At 40.6% G+C, this 18,532-nt stretch overlaps 1 protein-coding gene across 9 annotated transcripts in view; it reads right to left on the bottom strand.

Moving 5' to 3' along the window:
• Positions 1-18,532, bottom strand: part of PTPN12 (protein tyrosine phosphatase non-receptor type 12) — a 151,628-nt gene that overhangs the window by 52,216 nt on the left and 80,880 nt on the right. For all 9 annotated transcript variants that reach the window (XR_006292467.1, XM_037889213.2, XM_043552101.1 and 6 more), the window contains 6 exons: positions 18,090-18,161; positions 16,650-16,709; positions 8,074-8,216; positions 4,376-4,442; positions 2,494-2,571; positions 2,304-2,402 (listed from right to left, as the gene is read on the bottom strand). Coding sequence is in view for 8 of the 9 variants with exons in the window: in XM_037889213.2 (XP_037745141.1) it covers positions 2,304-2,402; positions 2,494-2,571; positions 4,376-4,442; positions 8,074-8,216; positions 16,650-16,709; positions 18,090-18,161 (519 nt within the window). In the remaining variant the exon portion in view is untranslated. The remainder of the gene's footprint in view (positions 1-2,303; positions 2,403-2,493; positions 2,572-4,375; positions 4,443-8,073; positions 8,217-16,649; positions 16,710-18,089; positions 18,162-18,532) is intronic.

Here is an 18,532-nt window from a genome sequence, read left to right as displayed (position 1 = left end):
CATTTTAAGGAAAAAGTCAGGACACCTGAGGGAGGGCTAAAATAAGGGACTGTCCCTTTAAAAACGGGACATCTGTTCACCCTACATCAAGGGAATAGTGCAGGATCTCAATCTGCCCCATGTTAGGGCAGAGGTTACAGAGGGAGATCTCCTTGTTAAGGTAAAAAATGTGACCAACTTTGGGAGAAAACCAAGACAACTATTATATCCTTGTGGAAAATGAATAGGGAGTCAGATTAGAACTGCTAACAGCCATGGGAAAAGAAATTTCAAAAAACATGTAAAGAAGAAATTAATTTTAGTGACAAGTAAGTCGCAGAGGGTTTGTAGACCAGGTACAGGCTACAGGGAGAGACCGTTGATTTAACTGGATGAGGCAGAAGACTGCCTTAAAGAAACTTATCAACATAGGCTGAGCCCATACTGGCTACATCGTTGAGCACACTAAGAACAAATGTCTGTACACAAAGGGCATTATATTAGAAGACCCTTCTCAAAACCCTCCTGAAGAAACTCAAACTGCAGTATGCTTTGAGACCTGTTTGGTTCTGCACCAGCAAGAAAACACTGACCTTGAGACAGATGGGACTGCAGATGTGTAATTTTTTTTTTTTATGATTAACAACTTTATATGATTCAGAACTGGCTTGTACATCACTTATGTAACCATATGTTCCTACCGCTATTATCCTCATCCCTCACTATTCCCTCCTTCTGTTTATTGGATCTTATCCAATTAGACTAAGCTCTAAAGTCAGGAACCATAACTTTTGATTAATTTGTACAGCACCTAACACACACACACACACACACACACACACAATCCCTCCCTCCCTGATCAGTAAGTGCTACTAAGTTTTATAATATACAGGTATAGGTATATAAACAATAAATTAACAGAATGACAAGTCCTTTTTCCAGGAAGGAAAATGTTGGAGAGACTTTCAAGAAGGCCCAACCTTAAAAAGCCAGATCCTTAAGCCTGAACATGGCCGGGATGCTGTTGTGCAACAGGTCCAAACTTTGAGAGAATTTCATGTTGACATCTGAGAACCAAGCCCTCTGGAGTAATAAGGATCAAATACAACCTTTGCTTTCTACATCTTCTACTCATTGGGGAATTACTGAAGAGGTGGAAACACATAAGCCTCAGTTTTTTCCAGCTGCATGAGAAGTCATCTAGAGTCTGGTATGATGTGTACCCCATCACTGTGCAGTAGTCCACTCTCCAGTATAGATTTAAATTCTTAATTAGTCTGTGCGCTAATCCGGCTCAGAACATATACAGGATTTGATGCACTCCCCTCAACAAGGCTTAACTCAGTGACCCTCTGGTACTTCATACTACAGTTGTTTTACTTGACCTTATGCATAGTTGTGAAAGTACACATGCAGCAAGCTAAGTAAGGCCAGGAAGACTGCCCTGAGCTCCAAAATATTGTTGTGCAATCCTCTTTCTGGCTGGCCAGCTCTGGAAGTGTGGGCTCCCCAGCCTATAAGGCTGACATCCATGCTTATGTATTATAGGGTGTGTATATAAATTCTGAACATGGTGTTCCTGTTCATTCACCAGAGGAGAATTTGACTGACGAGTGGTTCAAGTCCTCCCTTTTCCAAGTCCTCCCTTGTTGACCGTATGAACTGTAAGAGTTGCTACTTAAAGTTTCAGGAATGAAAACTTCATCCACGCTACCAGGTCTTGGCATAACATTGGCATGCTTAGAAATGACACACACAACCAGTTGGGGAAGACTTGCCAACTCAGGAAGAGAGCAAGTGTTACCAGTTTCTGAATCCTTTCCTGAGATGGTGAGTTTCTGTCATTCCAAGTGTCTAGGTCAATTCCCAAGTGGGCAATTTTCTGAGATGGGAATCAGGGAACTATAAACTCCAAGTGAGCCAAATATTTTCAGGGATATTTCAATCACAGCAGAGGTTTTCAAAATGTGGGGTGCACCCCCTGTGGGGCATGACAAGGTTATCAGGGAGGTGTGAGGACCTAACTGGTACTGGGAAGAACCTGGTGTTAAAGAAAATTAAAAAAAAAAAAATCTGGTATGTAGGGTTGCAGCACCATTCAGGTTTGGCCCTCTCATCACGGCCCAGCCCTGCGGGACACAAAAGCTGCTGCTACCTGAGGTGAGCGCGCTCTCCAGGCCCGCCCATCCTGACTTTCCCTCCTTACTGGACCATAAAAATATTTAAGACAAACAAGATCAAGGACTGAAAGCACAGTAAAACTTAAAACTGCAGGTAAAAGCTATAACTTTAATTGAAAGCCCATACGTCAAAGAAAAACATACCACTCCATCAGCAATCTTCCAGTCTGTGTGACTCTCATATTTCTGTAGTTGCTTTTCAAACAGTTGTGCTATGGCTCGATGGACAAGTTCATACTGCTCCTATTGTATGCATGTTAAAAATGATTAATGTACAAGATGCTTTAAAAAGTACATACCACAAAGTCCAAGTCTACACTACAGAAGAGTATACCTTGGTCTGCACTGCAGAATGCCTTTGTGTCCTCATTTCTTGTATTAAATTAAATACATTGAACTCTTCTGGTATTTTCTGAAATATAAGGCAAAGTTACGTTATTTTCTATAAAAGTCAGTATGGTATATTGTCAGCATCGTGATTTAAAATGTGGCAGACCAATTTTTAAAGTTACCACTACAGCATGCCTTACTGCTTTTATAGAAAGCTGACCCATTCCCTCCATGTAAGTCAATCTTATCGAAGTCATTTACAGCAACAGTTCTTTCAGAACTGGTATTTATAACTGTTTCACTGGTAGTGCAGATCACACAAATATTTTTAAGATCAATTCTAAAAGTGTGACAGACTTAGCAGAAGCAATAATGTCTGACATACTGACATTATGGCAACACATCAGCATGTCTCTTTGCTTCATAATGAACCTAAAAACCACAAAGTGAAATATAAACGCAGACAACTTGAAATTTCAAATGCAGAGAGTTTAAGAAGCTATAAAAAAATCGTTGCAGAAGAAACAATGAGTAAACATACTTTGCAGTATATTTATAGATTTTGAAAATTTGATCTTTGGAAATAATTTGAAAATCAGCACTTCAGATAAGCATTCAGGTCAATATACTCAGAACTATGTACTATTTAAATTTACAGTTTGACATTTTACCTTGAGATGCTTCCATTCTGAGACTGGGTAGGTTTTGGTTGTTTTTTTGATATAGGAAAGTGCTTCCATAAATAACCTAAAGCCAATGTTTAATATACAGTAACTCCTCGCTTAACATTGTAGTTATGTTCCTGAAAAATGCTACTTTAAGCAAAACGATGCTAAACTAATCCAATTTCCCCATAAGAATTAATGTAAAAAGGGGGTGAGCGTTAGGTTCCAGGGAAATTTTTTTTGCCAGACAAAAGACTAGATAGATATACTGTGTATATGTATGTGTATGTATAAGTTTTAAACAAACAGTTTAATACTGTACACTGAAATGATGATTGTGAAGCTTGGCTGAGGTGATAGAGTCAGAAAGTGGAAGAGGATGGGATATTTCCCAGGGAATGCCTTACTGCTAAATAATGAACTAGCACTGGCTGAGCCCTCAAGGGTTAACACATTGTTAATAATGTAGCCTCACACTCAACAAGGCAGCACGAATGGAGGAAGGGGAGATAGCATGGCAGAGAGAGACACACCATGTGCGAGAGAGAGACACGCATTGCCCCTTTAAGTACGCTGACCCCACTCTAAGTACACTGCCTTTTTAAGTAGATCAGCAAGTCGAGAAAGCTCCCTCCATCCTGAGCCCAGTTGTGTCCCTGTCCTGCTCTGTGGAGATGGGGTAAAGGAGTGGGGTTTGAGGGGGACACCCGGACATTAGTTCCTCCCACCATCCCCTGCATAGCAAGTAGGCGGCTCCCAGGAGCAGTTCCAAGGCAGAGGGCAGGAGCAGCACAGGACAGTGAGGGGAGGGACAGCTGAACTGCTTGGCAATTGATAGCCTACTGGGCAGTTGCCACACAGGGAACTGAGGGAAGCTGATGTGGGGGAGGGGCTGCTGCCAGTCCACCCTGGTTTCAAGCCCCCACCAGCTAGCTCCAATGGGCTGCTCTTTCTGCAACCAGTGGACAAAGCAGGCGGCTGCCAAACAACATTATAAGGGAGCATTGCGCAACATTAAACGAGCACGTTCCCTAATTCATCAGCAACATAACAAAACGTTAACCGGGACGACTAAGTGAGGAGTTACTGTACTTCAAAAATTTGAACATTTGATATTTCTGATTTTGTTACTCCTCAGCAGGTTGGAAGCTTAATTTTAATCACTGGTATAAAATATGATCTAATTCTACAGTAAATTATATTCCTATAAATCTTCCTTACCCCAGCTTTTAGCAAATTCCATGTATAATCTATGGCACAGATGGCTCCTGTTCTTCCACACCCTGCACTAGGGACATAAACAACAGTTACTCGATAGTACTTTTGACAATGATTTAAGTTACCTTGTGTAAGTTTTATAGAGTTACTATTTTCATATTTACAGAATCAAGGTAAAAATATCACTACCTACTTAAAAATATGTCAGTCCTCAAATACCTTTTGTCAGCCAGCTCTTAATGTATTTAATGTAAAGTACATGTAGTTTCATGTTTTCATAGACAACAGGCATCAGCATTTCAGATGTGAAGAAATGCTTTAATAAAGTGTGTTGAAGCATTTTTGCCTATTCTATATACTACAGAGAATAGTAACTGGTCTAACAGTTCAAGCATTATAGAATGGCTACATACAGGAAAAGACATTAGAAAAGTGTAAAATGTAAAGTTTTCATTTTCTTGATAACCTGGTAAAACACAATATGGGTTACTTCTCAATTTATATAACTGACAATCTTTAAAGTGTCAAAATCTTTCTCCTTTGCAAAGTGATGGAAAATGGAATCAAATGTCCACATTTATTCTGTCTCAAATGATTTCTGTAGCAAATGTGTCCAGTTTATAAGTAAAGAGATTTATTTTACACTATCAGCTCAAAACGCAATCTTTGATTCCTTCCTTCCCATGCCTCATAACTAATAATTAAGTTTCTACAGAATAACCTATCCCTCAATGCCTGTGCATTTCCATTGTCTTCTATAAGTGTACATAGGTGCAACTGGTTGAAACTTAGTTAATAATTCTGTTGATGCTCAAGAAGTAGAATCCATTTAACTTTTTCTTAGCACTAAACAGGACTAAAAACCAGTTAAAAACTCTGTCAAGTAATGTCAGCTGATATGACTGAATACACAAGGACAGCACATCTTTTGAGTAAAAGGGTATGTTCTTTCTATAGTCATCTTTTCATAGTAGAACCACACTTTAAAACCAGAAAGTATCCCTAAAAGGTTTACAGACTTAACCATTCCTATATAATTTTTGATGTATAATCACTCATTAACACTAAACATGCCTTTGGTTGTGATCAAACAGTTACTTGCAGAAATAGTTACATTTATAGTGAAGTCATTAGTGTTGACTAATCAAAGGTCATATCTATACTCAGGGTCAATTCTCTTCCAACCTATGTAAAAGTGATTTGAATTCATATTTGAGAGAGAAAACAAAAGCATACAAAAATGTATTATAGTGTAATGACCACTGACAGAAGTTTTAAAGTAAAAAAATACTAGAGCTTGTTACTGTGGCTTTTAGTAGCATTTTCATTAAAATGAAGAGTATTAAAGGGAAATCCAAATCATATAGGTTTAATATAATCATAACTTGGTAGGTATTTAAACACATACCCTTTAGATGTTGCAAGAACAGTTTAAATTTTGTGGGTCAACAAAATAGATGCTCGAGTCCTCCTGCAGGTTCTGCAACAGCAGCAAAGTGCTGCTCTGGTCTATGATGAAGGGTTTCAGTTTTGTTTTGTTTTTTGTCAGGGGAAGGGAAATTTCCACACCCTCTTGGGAAGTTCAGATGTTTGGAAAGGTGATTTTACCTTTGCTTTTTTTAAGTATAGTCATTGCTACTTTGGCATTTATTCTTTTAAGGAAAAAAGTGACAATTGCATAAGCCTCAATTTTATATTATGCTTAATCCTGCTATAGATTCAGAAGTCATTCGTCAGAGCAGCCTAGAAATACTAGAATTAATAAATATTCTAAACGGAGAATACAGTAGGCTCATCAACAAGCAAAGAAACCTTCTGGAATTTAAGAACAGTAAATCTTATTTAATATACAAATAGATTGGACATTTGCACTGGGTGTTTATTTTATATATCAGCACAGTGGCTACGAAAATTAATAATTTGAGAATTAACGGCATAGCAGTGTTTGTTGTTCCTAATCTATAGCGTGTTATGAAAATATATAGGCACATTCTTAACATGGTTTTAGTACTCAACTAATATTTTTATCATTTTCATTACTATACTGCTATATATTTCTCTCTTTGGCTGTATTTTTGTTTTTGCAATGCTATCATGAAGCAAAATTCAGTCTATAACAAGTTCTGTGTTTTAGTCTAAACTGGAAATGTAGTTTTAACACGTATTTCATTAAACAATTGCAAAGGTGCGTGCTTTTGAGAGACTTTTGATGTCTGCACTGGTAGCTTGCCAGAAATCCAATGACTGCACTTGATTTGGATGGATGTATATAAGTTAACAAATGCATACAGGCCTGTTATTTCTTAGAATTTTCATCTTCCTTAATATAGCCACAGAAGTTGTGTATTTGTTAAGTATACCGGCAATGAAAACCAGCAGCAGATCAATTTCCCATATTTACAGAACTTAGAGATGAAAGACCCATTAGGCATCTTGTCCATAAGACGTATTCTAATACTCCACCCATTCTAGTTCTGAAATGTCCTTAGAAACAGCCTCCACTGCTTTGTCCTCAGTCCTTCACTTGAAGAGGAGAGGGCAGCCAGGGGTTGCATTTTAAAACTATTGAGTGTACAGTTAGCCTTTGGGTCACTTGTTAAAGTATACATAATCCATAAGGCTGTGTAGAAAAAACAGTTACCTACCTTCCGTAACTATTGTTCAAGATGTGTTGCTCGTGTCCATTCCATTCTAGGTGTGCGCGCGCCCATATGTGCAGCCGGAGATTTTTGCTTTAGTGGTATTTGTAGGGTAGGCTATAGCGTCCTTTTGAGTGCTGTCCCTATGCGTCGGTATATTAGGGGCCGCTAGCCCAACGCCCTCTCAGTTCCTTTTTGCTGGCAACTCCAACAGAGGTGCAGGAGGGTGGGTAATGGAATGAACATGAGCAACACATCTTGAAGAACTGTTATGAAAGGTAGGTAACCGTTTTTTCTTCGAGTGCTTACTCATGTCTATTCCATTCTAGGTGACTCACAAGCCATATCCCTGGTGGCGGGCTCAAAGTTCACGGTCACGCGTCTTGCAACACTGCCTTGCCAAAGCCAGCACTGTCTCGGGTTTGCTCAGTGAACGCATAATGACACGTAAACACGTGGACAGACAACGAGGTAGTGTCCCTAGAGATATCCTGAATTGGCACCTGGGCCAGGAAGGCTGCCGATGCGCAGTCACAGTCGCTGGTGGAGCCACCTTTGCCAGTCATAGCAGTAATGGATGCAGGCTGTGATCTAGGATGAAATCCTCTGCGCTGACACTGGAAAACCTTTCATCCTATCTGCCACCGCAACAAACAACTGCGTTGACTTACGAAATGGCTTTAAGGCTCAAAGCCTGAAGTAGAACAATCGCTAGTCCTTGCAAGGCAAGGGAAAGGCGCTCTGACAAACCCCACGGGTGCTAAAAAGGAACCAAGAAGGCGTAGGGCCAGTGGCACCTAATATACTGACACCTGGGCACAGCACTGAAGATGGTGCTGTAGCTGACCCTAAGGATAATGCCAAGGCAAAAATCTCCGACCGTCGTGCAAATGGGCACGCGCACGCACCTAAAATGGAATCAACGTGAGCAAGCACTTGAAGAAGAAAGAGGTTCTTTCTGACAATGAGCTAGAAGAGGAACTTTTCAAAATTAACACATGTAAGTCTTGTACCAAACATACAAGAATATAAACAAATAAAAAATATTAATATATTTGGTACCTGCAGTGTATACAAATAGGCACATCTTCATGCTCCTGGTATTCTCTCATAAAGCTGATCATGTCCAGAATAGAATCAAAAGACGATGGAACATCATGGTCAGGCCAGTTCACGTAATGAAATTGATATACCCTACGAGTTTCCTAAGGAAAAAATTTAAATCAAATACACATTGAAGAATTTTGTATAAATGTATGATCATTTTCTGCATGATTTATTTTCCTGATCAAAGACTTTCACTGCAAAGACAACAGATGCTGCATTTAGCCAAAGTGAAGTAAGTTTGAGCAAGGACAGCACAAGTGGATGAAACAGATTTTGCATTGGGGTTGATATGGAAATAAAGATCTCCAATTTTATTACAAACAAAACCATGGACTCCAGTGTTTTTTGTATAAAGTAAAACTTGTAATCTGAAATTATATTAAGAAAGAAGTAAGCATTCACTAACAAATTTGTTTAAGCCAGAGGTTTTCAACCTTTTTTCATTTGAAAACCCCTAACATTTTTTGCATGGATGTGCAGCCTGCAGAACCCCAGGTTTCTGTGGACTACAGGTTGAAAACCTCTGGTTTAAGCCCATGGAGAAGGCTGAAAAGAGGGGCTATAGGAAAAGAGAACTGAGATGTGCAGACCTCATCTTTTTACTTTTGTTGGACCCACAAAAGGAACATAATGAGAGCGAGAGAGCACGCGAGAGAGATTCTGTCTTGTACATCATTAACTGAACATATTAAATTCTAATTGTTTACACCTGTGTAAGCCCATTGAAGACAACAGGCTTGCGTATATGTCAGTAAGGACCTAATTTGGCCTGCAAAACCTTTATGAACTGTGTAGATGTGCAAAGAACGATAGATCCAGAGTGACATTCCGATCCCAGGAAGAGTTTGCAGGACTGGCAGAAAAATAACTTGTAAACTTATGTTTTTGATAAGTACTTTTTAGAACAGATCCAAACTAGCAGACTTCAGGAAAAACTGCAAAAAAGTAGTGCATACGATGTTCCAATAGCATTTCACAGAAGTAGATGAGAAAGAGGTTTTCATTTCATTTGTTCAAGCTCATCTACAGACTGCAGATACCAGTTTTCATCCTTTGCTGAACTGTACCATTATGAGATAAAAGGGAAAGTTTATATCTAATAATGAAGAGTGCTTAATTAGTGTAACTAATTGGTTTTTTTGAAAAAGGAGAATTAGATGCTCATGACAAGAAAAAAACACCTTTATTGACAGAGCAGGTTAAGTACAGCTATCCAGCTTCCCCAAAATAACCTGTCAATGTGTCTCAATTATTTTGTTCTAGAGGGACCAACTCTATGGGTGAGGAGTTCATTCAATTTTTAAACCTATCTTTGGCTTTACTGCCAAGATGGTAAACAAAGTGAAATTGTGACAGTTTTTGTTACTAGTGTTGTTTTTGTTATTGTAATATAGTGGACAGATGTCCTATAGGAACTTAACTGGGACTGCAGACTTCATAGGTCAAATGGCTGGATGCTAACTGGGACACAAGCTAAAAATTATCAACAATAAACCTGAATTATCCAGTCCCCTCTACATTTCTTTAAAAATTCCTTAAATGTAGCAATGCACTGGGTGCACCCAAAAACAACTGTAAGGAACAATTCATCACACATATAACACAATATATTCAAAGTCCCTCTGAGCTTATTTAGTGCTGGTAGTCAAAAGATATCGCTAAAATCAGAGAATTTAGGATGTTTTATAGATTGTCATGGCTTCCTGCGGCTTGAAGAACAAAATAAACTGATACAACTGTACACTCTAGTTTGTGTAAGCTTTTTTCTGAACAATAACTATCTGCAATCGTTGAGATCTGCATTATTTTTAGGGACAGGAAATGCCTCTTTAAGTGAGAAAATCTGACCAAGCAGAAGACAGTAGCTTGTAACAGTCATTTAGTAACAGTGGTGGCCTCTACAAACCCCAAGCTGGATAATCACCTATGTTACCGACATTGTTTTAGGCTAGTTATGTTAATGAAATTTGTATTATTGCCAGCCACCTGACAGGAACATAAATGGCCTTTCCCAACTCTTTATTCTGAGCTACAAATTAGCCCTCTTTTTAAGAGGTATAACTCTGCAAAAAGGATCAAGTCCTGCATTTTTTTAAACAGTTTCTTTGGAAGTGAGCTTGATTTCCTTTAGCAAAAAAGACAAACAACTTCCAATACTTGTTACCATGACCAGTTCTGAATTTTAAACATTATTTAACCCTTAGTTTTTCATAGAATTACTCTGTGTGCACGCGCACACACGAATTCTCAAACTATTCCTGGAACTTTAACATTTTACAATAATTAAATTCTCTTCCTGTCAGACATTTTGTTCAAGAGAAGGTTACTCACCCTGCGCAGTAACTGAGGTTCTTTGAGACGTTTGTTCCTATGGGTGCTCCACTTTTAGGTGTGGCATTGCCTCCTGCACCTGGGATTGGATATCTTCATCAGCAGTGCCCATGAGACCACACACGCAGATCACCCCCCGCTCTCCCAGAGCTATGCGTGGGACATATCTGTAGTGCTTTGCGGTCCGACCGCCCTCAGGTTCCTTCTCTGCCACAGAGCTGGGGTTTTTTTGGGGGGGGGCTCCGAAGCAGAGGGGAGGAGGGTGGGTAGTGAAGCACCCATAGGGATGCACATCTTGAAGAGCCTCAGTTACTGCACATTGTGAGTAACCGTCTCTTCTTTGAGTGATGTCCGTACGAGTGCGCCACCTGTAGGTGATTAGAAAGCGTCGACTTGGTGGGAGGCACACCAGTATTGAAATCTTGTCCATTTGTGAACGTAAGTGCATCTAGTTGTGCCATGCCTGCTATTTAAACATATCAGTTTGACTCTGTCCAAACCATGGAGGAGCCAGGCTTTGAGATGGAGCATCTGTGGATTGGGATGGAGGATGTGTCCTGCAAAAGGAGCCGTGGCATTGGATGGAGAGAGATCAATTGGCACACCATCATGTAAAAGAGGTAAGTATACCAGACCTGTCGTGGCCATGTTGGAGCTATAAGTATGACATGAGCTCGATCTTCTCATATCTTGCAAAATACTATGAATAGGAGGGAAAGGCATAAAAGGAGCAGTATGTCCCATATGATGAGGAATGGATCTCCTATAGATCCATGTCCCAGTCTTCCTCTGGAACAGAATTGAGGGCAGCGGGCATTGTGCTGTGTGGCAAAGAGGTCTATGGTGCGGTATCCCCATCGACTGAGGATGGGCTGAAGTACTTGCATATCCAGTTCCCACTCGTGAGCGTGGGAGAACCTACTGCTCAATGCATCTGCAATAGTGTTTTGGTGTCCAGGGCAATACGCTGCTGAAATGGTGATTTGTTGGATACACCAGTTCCACAGTTTGAGTGCCTCTGATCATAAAGAGTGGAACCTCGCTCCACCTTGTCTGTTGATGTAATATACGCAGGTGAGATGGTCAGTCATCACTCATAGTATGATGTTTGAGAAAAGAGGTAGGAAATGTTGGCAGGCATTGCAGACTACTCGTAGTTTTAGGAGATTGATGTGTAGGGTGGATTCAGTTAACAGCCATCTGCCCTGCGTGATTAGGGAGGTATCGGTTATTAGGATCATGGTCAGTGGACATTGGAGGAAAGGAACTCTGACACAAACATTGTAGGGCTGTGTCCACCAAAGTAGTGAGCCCTTTGCTCTCATCAGCATGGATAAGAGCTTGTGAAGGCTGTGTTTGTGGGGGAGATATACTGTACCGGAGCCATGGCTGAAGACATTGCATGTGTAGATTTGCGTGCCTGACCACGAAAGTGGCCATTACCATGTGGCCTAGAAGCTGGAGGCATGTTCTGGCAGAGATCGGGAGGCAGACTCATATGTTTGATACCAGATCTACTACACTTGAGAATCTGTGAGAAGGTAGAAAGGCTCTGGCTTGTCTGGCATCCAACTGCACGCCAATGAATTCCAGTTGTGTACCGGCATTAAAGTGGACTTTTCTCGGTTCACAAGGAGACCTAACTTTGTGAACAGGTCTATTGTTATGTGGACGGCTCAGAGAGCATAAGTCTCAGATGTGGCCTTAAAGAGACAGTCACCCACGTATGGAAAGATGACGACACCTTGTTTCCTCAGATAGGCAGCAGTTACTGCAAGGACCTTGGAGAACACCCGAGGTGTGGAGTACAGTCTGAAAGGCAGTACCTTGTGTTGGTACTGGCTGTCGCCCAAGATTAATTGGAGAAATTGCCTGTGGGCAGGGTGTATTGTAATACGAAAGTATGTGTCTTTGTGGTCAAGGGCCAAGAACCAGTCCCCCTGTTCCAGTGCTGGGATAATACTGGAGAGAGTAACCATTTTGACGCATTGCAGTTTGGTGAATTTATTTAGATTGCGAAGGTCCATGAACAGTAAGTCTTATTTAATATACAAATAGATTTGACATTTGCACTGGATGTTTATTTTATATACCAGCACAGGTCCATCATGGCTCGCCAGTCACCAGATTTCTTCTGGATCAGGAAATAGTGGGAGTAGAAATCCTGTCCAATGTGCCGGGAAGGGACAGGTTCCATGGCTCCCAGTTCCAGAAGATGATCTATTTCTCCCCAGAGAATGGGATTGTGAGAGGGGTCTCTGAAGGACAAGGAGGGAGTAGGCCGGGACAGGATGGATAGGAAGGGGATGGAGTATCCTCCTTTGATTATCTCTAGAACCCACCTGTCCAAGATGAGGAGTATCCAAGAGGGGAAAAATAGAGCTAGTCGTTCACCAAACTAATGGAACATCGAAGACCGTGGGAATGACTGGAATAGTGGGAGGCTTCTCGGGGCCTCAACCACACCTTCAAAATTGTTGCTGTGGTGGGGGCACGTGAGAGGTAGCCCCTTGATGAGCAGGCTGTCTACATTTGATAGGAGGCCTTTGTCTTTGGTGCTGGGTGTCAAAGTGCTGTTGAGGGGTGTACTACTGTGGTTAGGATTGCAGGGGGAGAGTATTTCCCTGGGTGTCTCTTTGGTGCTGACGTGTAAATGCCAAGGTAAGAGTGTAGCTTGGGAGTCTATTAGAGAACGCAGAGAATTGTCCGTGCGCTCTGAAAATAGTTTCTGGCCCTCAAAAGGTAAGTACTCTACTGTGGTATGTACCTCATTAGGAAAACCTGAGAGATGAAGCCATGATGCATGCCTCATGACCACAGCAGTTGTGATGGATCAGGCAGTGGTGTCTGCACAGTCTAACGTGGCTTGCAGGGCTGTATGAGCTAGGAGGTGTCCTTCCAATATTAAGGACTGGAACTACTCTCTTGGCCTCTGACAGGTCATGGCAGAGTTCCTCCAATTTAGACTAATTTAGGTAATTATACTTAGCCACAAGAGCTTCATAGCTGGAAATTTTTAATTGGAGCATGGCTGATTAATACACTGTGTGTCCAAATAAGTCCAGGCATTTCCAATCCCTGTCTGGATTGCACTGGAATTGCAAGCCTCTTTTGTGTACTGCATTGACCTCCAAAGAATTTGGGGTGGGATGGGAGAATATAAATTTCACATCCTTCTCTGGAACAATTTTTTCTGGCACATTTGCAGGTTGGAGGGATGGACACCAGGGTCTGCCAGAGCAGCTTTGCACAGTTGAGAAGGGCCTCATGGATCAGTAGTGGGACCTTGGAGGAGGAGGATGTGTGGAGGGTATCAAGCAGATTATGCTGCTGGTACTTGACTTCCTCCAAAGGAATCTGCAAGGAGTCTGCAATCTTGCAGAATAAGTCCTGAAAATGTCTGAAGTCATAGGCAGATGTAAGAGGTGGAGGCATGATAGCCTCATCAAGGGAGGAGGAGGAAAAATGGTGGAGCCTCCTCCTCCTGTTCCTCCTCTTCAATTGGTAGTGGCAGGGGTTCAAACTCCAGCAGGAAGCAACTGATGGAGAAGGAAGAGGTGTAGGTCTCCAGTTTTGCTCTCTGGGAGGGTTCCCAACTGTTCCCTGTACATGGCCCAAGGATTCCAATATGGCCAGTGTGGAAAGAGTGAAATATGTGGCCTTATCTATGGTGGTCCATGCCAAGACTGTGGACCAGATGTGGATTGTGGAAAGGGAGGATGAAGAGGTATGATTTGCCTGGCAAACAAGGGAGTAATAGAACACTCCTCCTCATCTCTGGGGAAGGTAGGTGCCGTCCTCAGGAGGAGAAAGGGAGGAGTGTCATTTAGTCCAGAGAGGGTAGGTCACATCAAAAGAGCAGAGACTCAGGAGTGTCAGATACCAGCAGGTCTTTAGGGTATCTAAAGTCTTGTGGAAGATGGAAAAGCATCATCGATGCCAGTGTATAACTCTATATCAAAGGAAGGGTGTATTCCCCTGAAGTGTCCATAGCGCAAGAGACTTGGCCAGTGCAGACGATTTCGATGATGCCATGGGCTTGCTCGGGGCCAAAGGTTTAATCGCTGTTGGAAAGAGTGCCAGTGCCGGCATTTTTTTCGGTGCTGAAATTCCTGAAGTTGGCCTGTCTCGTTCCTCAAAGCTGTGAAATGGTGCCAAAGGCTGTAGGTCTGGCCTCGTTAGGATCCTAAGACCGTTTCTTCAAGTTGGTACCAGAGGTACAAGTTGGACAGGCCCTGGAGCTACATCCCGACAGACGAGATGAGGCAACAGACCTCGCAGGTGACAGTGTTCTGGTGGGCTGTGCCTCAAACTGTGAGAAGGGAGCCCATTTCTTTTTGTCCAAGAGAAAAAAAGAAGGCTCTCTCTCTTTAAGGGACATGGAGAACGAGGACTGGCAAACAACCTGGCAGAACATGAGGGCCTCTCTGGGGAAGAGTTCAGGCCTGGGTCCGATGCTGGTCACAGAGAAGTTTTAATCTGAAGTCCCGTCTTTTCTGGCTCTAGGTTTCATGCCAAGGCAGTGGGAACACTTCTGTGGGATATGTCCCTCTCCCAGACAGCAAATGCACTGTGGGTGGCTGCCCATTACCAGGAAGGCAACCCTGCAAGAAATGTACCTTTTAAACCTGGAGTATCTGGGCATAAGGGTGAAGGAAAAGCTTCCCAATTGGGAAGGGTGGAAAGTGGGGAAACGGAAACCTAAGCATGAAATAACTGAAGGTAAAATTAAAACAAAAGACAAAACAAAAAAAATTAAGATAGAAGAAAGAAGAAGATAGTAACTACACTAACGGGTAAGGCACTATCTAGTAAGGGAATAGGAAAAGCGGACTCTGTTGCAGATTCTGTCACAGACCAAAGGTGGCAGAGAAGGAACTGTGGGCACAAGGACCACACAGCACTATATATACACACATCCTGTGCAGAGTGCGAGGGGGGCCAGGTGCACATGGCCCGAAGGGCACTGCTGATGAAGATCTCCGATCCCAGACCCAGGGGGCGCTGCCGCACCTACACGTGGTGCACCCATAAGGACATCACTTAAAGAACTTAGTTTTATTTCAGAAAAAAGTGACTGCAATTCTTAAGGATTTACATTCATAACTTCCAAATTAACCAACATGAAAAATCAGTATTAACTGGTATTATCACAGATCATTCATCATAAGTACTTAATATTAGAGAATGTTACTCATAAGGTTCTTATTCTAACCAGTGAACTAGATCTTGAAAGTGCAATTTTAGTAACACTACCTTTGTTAGTAATTTTGATGGCAAAAAAGAGTGTGCTTTAAGCACAGATTTTGTTTTGTATGGTTTTTAACGTTTATTTCCATTTTGAGCCTTGACTGCATCCTTCAAATCCCTATGGACTTCAACTGACAAAAATAAAGTGACAAGCAGAAGCAGGAAGATCAGCACCTATTAACTTAAAGCTAAAAGCATCTATTAGATGAAGCAAAAAAACATTCAGAGGCCATCTCAGCAAGATATTGAAGCCCAGATGGAAATTTTATTTATCAAATCTAGACTGAAGAACAGTATCATGTTACATTAAACAAAGATAATAAGGCAAGTGGGTGTAACTGGGGATTAAAAGAAAATTTCAAACACCAGGACGCACTTTCTCAGGCTAATAAATAATCTGTAGGGTGGGCAGTCAGATAAGTGTCAGACACACAGTTATTGTCAAGGAAACAGTCAGATCACATACTAAGAGGCATTAAAAAGGCTGGCTGGATCAAAAAAGGCTTCTTTCAGCCTTCAAATTAAATTTGTGGATCAGATATTGAGCTGGTGTAAACAGTATAGCTTCACGGACTTCACATTATACCAGCTGAAGATCTGGCCCTGTATTGTTAATGTACACTACTGAAAAACGTCACACAGATTTGGTTAACCACAAAAGCACTACCATAAGAACAAACAGTATGTTACAAGACATTTATGAACCTTTTGTTTCTTGTAACTAAACTATTTATATCCCTTACAAACTTAATTATGTACACAAGCAGAGAACCAAGTTTTTGCTCCTTTAATATTACTGACTTGATTTTTTTGTAAGTTTCCTTGATTTACCATCTGAGATCTCTGAACAGATGTTAAGTCACACCAGATTAACACCAAAAATGTAAAACATAACTAGTGTTTGAACAACTGTCCTGAGTGGGGAAACCTTTCATGTTTTAACGACTTACATTTTGAAATTCAAGTAATAGCGTTCTAATATAGTAGTCTGTTCTTGCTTGTTCAGCTTCCTAAATAAGAGGAAACATCTGTGAGTGGATAGGAATTTAATATAGAACAAATTAGATATAAACCCCAACTTTATTCTCTATAGTGTCACGTGAACAAAAATAATTCACTTTTTGACAATTGAAGACTTACTTGAAGAGTCAGTGTAAAAGCTATTTATCTGCTATGAAGCTAGACAGGTAAACATGTTTTATCATTTAAAAAAAAATGAAATAAGATTTTGGGTTTAAAAAAAATCAGTTAAGATCTTGGCCAGAGGCTACTCTATTTAGAAATGAAATTTCCCCATAAAACTAAGCTGTCACCAAATTCTGTTACTTCTTTCTCTATGATATTTCAAAATACATTCCTGTACCTCTAACGCTTCTCCATGCCTTAGTTAACTTTCTCTGGCCTCCTTGTTTTCTAACTTGCTTCCTTCAATTTATCCTTCCTTGCCATGCATTCAGATCATGTTTTGCCCCCACCTGAATCCCTCCATTAATTTTCCATCATTTACTGAATCAAATTTAAGGTTATTTTTCTTTCCAAGATTGGACACAATTCAGTCCCACTTATATTGTTGAGTCTCTCCTTACCCTTTTCACTCCCTCTGCAATAGCAGCCTCACCTCTCCTTTTATTGTCCTCCTTTTCCTGATGCCTTATATTGCAACCAACCCATGCCACAAATGCCACCTCTATCCCAGTATGCACTCTCACTTCTTATTAAAACCTATTTCAAGTGAGTTTGCATTTGAAGGGCCCTTGAACATACTACTGTACCCACGCCTTTTTTAGTAAGCAAAGGAAGTGTTACCATTTTCCTGGTCTAACTAGTATATGAATATCAATTTTTGAATTTTAAATGACAAGCTCAGGCCAGGGACCATTTGGGCCTTGTGCAGTGTCAAACAAAGCTGGCACTCAACCAAATATTTAATATTAATGTGGGCAGCTACAAAAAAGTTATTCACCTCTCTGCAGTTATTTGCTAAATATGAAAGACTAATTTTACAAGACATACAACAAACAAGTATGCATTTTACATTAATATAATATAATAAATAAAATAAATTTATTATATACAATATATAATATAACAAAGTGAGACACTAAAGTCCTCTGCAAGGCCAGGCAAGACAGTGCCTTATGTCACTAGGGATCCGCAATAAATAACTGAGAATTAGTAGCCACAGTGAAACAACCTAGGGCCTGTTCTGTTCACAACAAGAAAGGTGTATTTTTAAAACATGTTACATGTTTAGAATTAAAACTTACACGTGATTACAAAAATGCATTCAGAGTCTGTGCTACTGAGTACATCTGATAATAGGAAGAGCTCTTCAAGATGTACAGCAATAAATTTATTAAAAATATTAGTTCACAAAACTGTATACTTACACAAGAAATCTGAAATGGTCCAAAAGTTACACTTTCTTCTCCATGCAAAGGCCAGTACCGCTCACATTTTTTCTATTAAAAAAAATAGTGTAGTCCTAATTTAATCCATAGTTGGTACTTTAAGTCACTGACAGTAAAAGTGTTGCCATCTTTTGCAATTTTATCGCAAGTCTCATATTTGGCGTTTTTCTTAAAACTCCAGCTTCTGGAGTCCTGTGATTGAGAGAGCATTTCAGCTTTCATTTAAAACTAAACAAAAATAGTAAGATTTTAGTCTTCATGGTTGCGGAGAAAAGTTTGAAAACAAACCTTAAGGACTTGAAAAACCGAAGACCAACAGATGTAAGCAAGAGATTTGTAAAAGTGAGGGTTTTTTTTTTTTTTTTTTTTTTTAAAAGCCTCGTGATCTTTTGGAGCCCGATTCAAACTTTTTGTGAATGCAC

This window comes from Chelonia mydas, chromosome 1, assembly GCF_015237465.2.
Source record: "Chelonia mydas isolate rCheMyd1 chromosome 1, rCheMyd1.pri.v2, whole genome shotgun sequence".
In the NCBI taxonomy this organism is placed as follows: domain Eukaryota; kingdom Metazoa; phylum Chordata; order Testudines; family Cheloniidae; genus Chelonia; species Chelonia mydas.
This window is presented reverse-complemented; position numbering and strand designations above follow the sequence as displayed.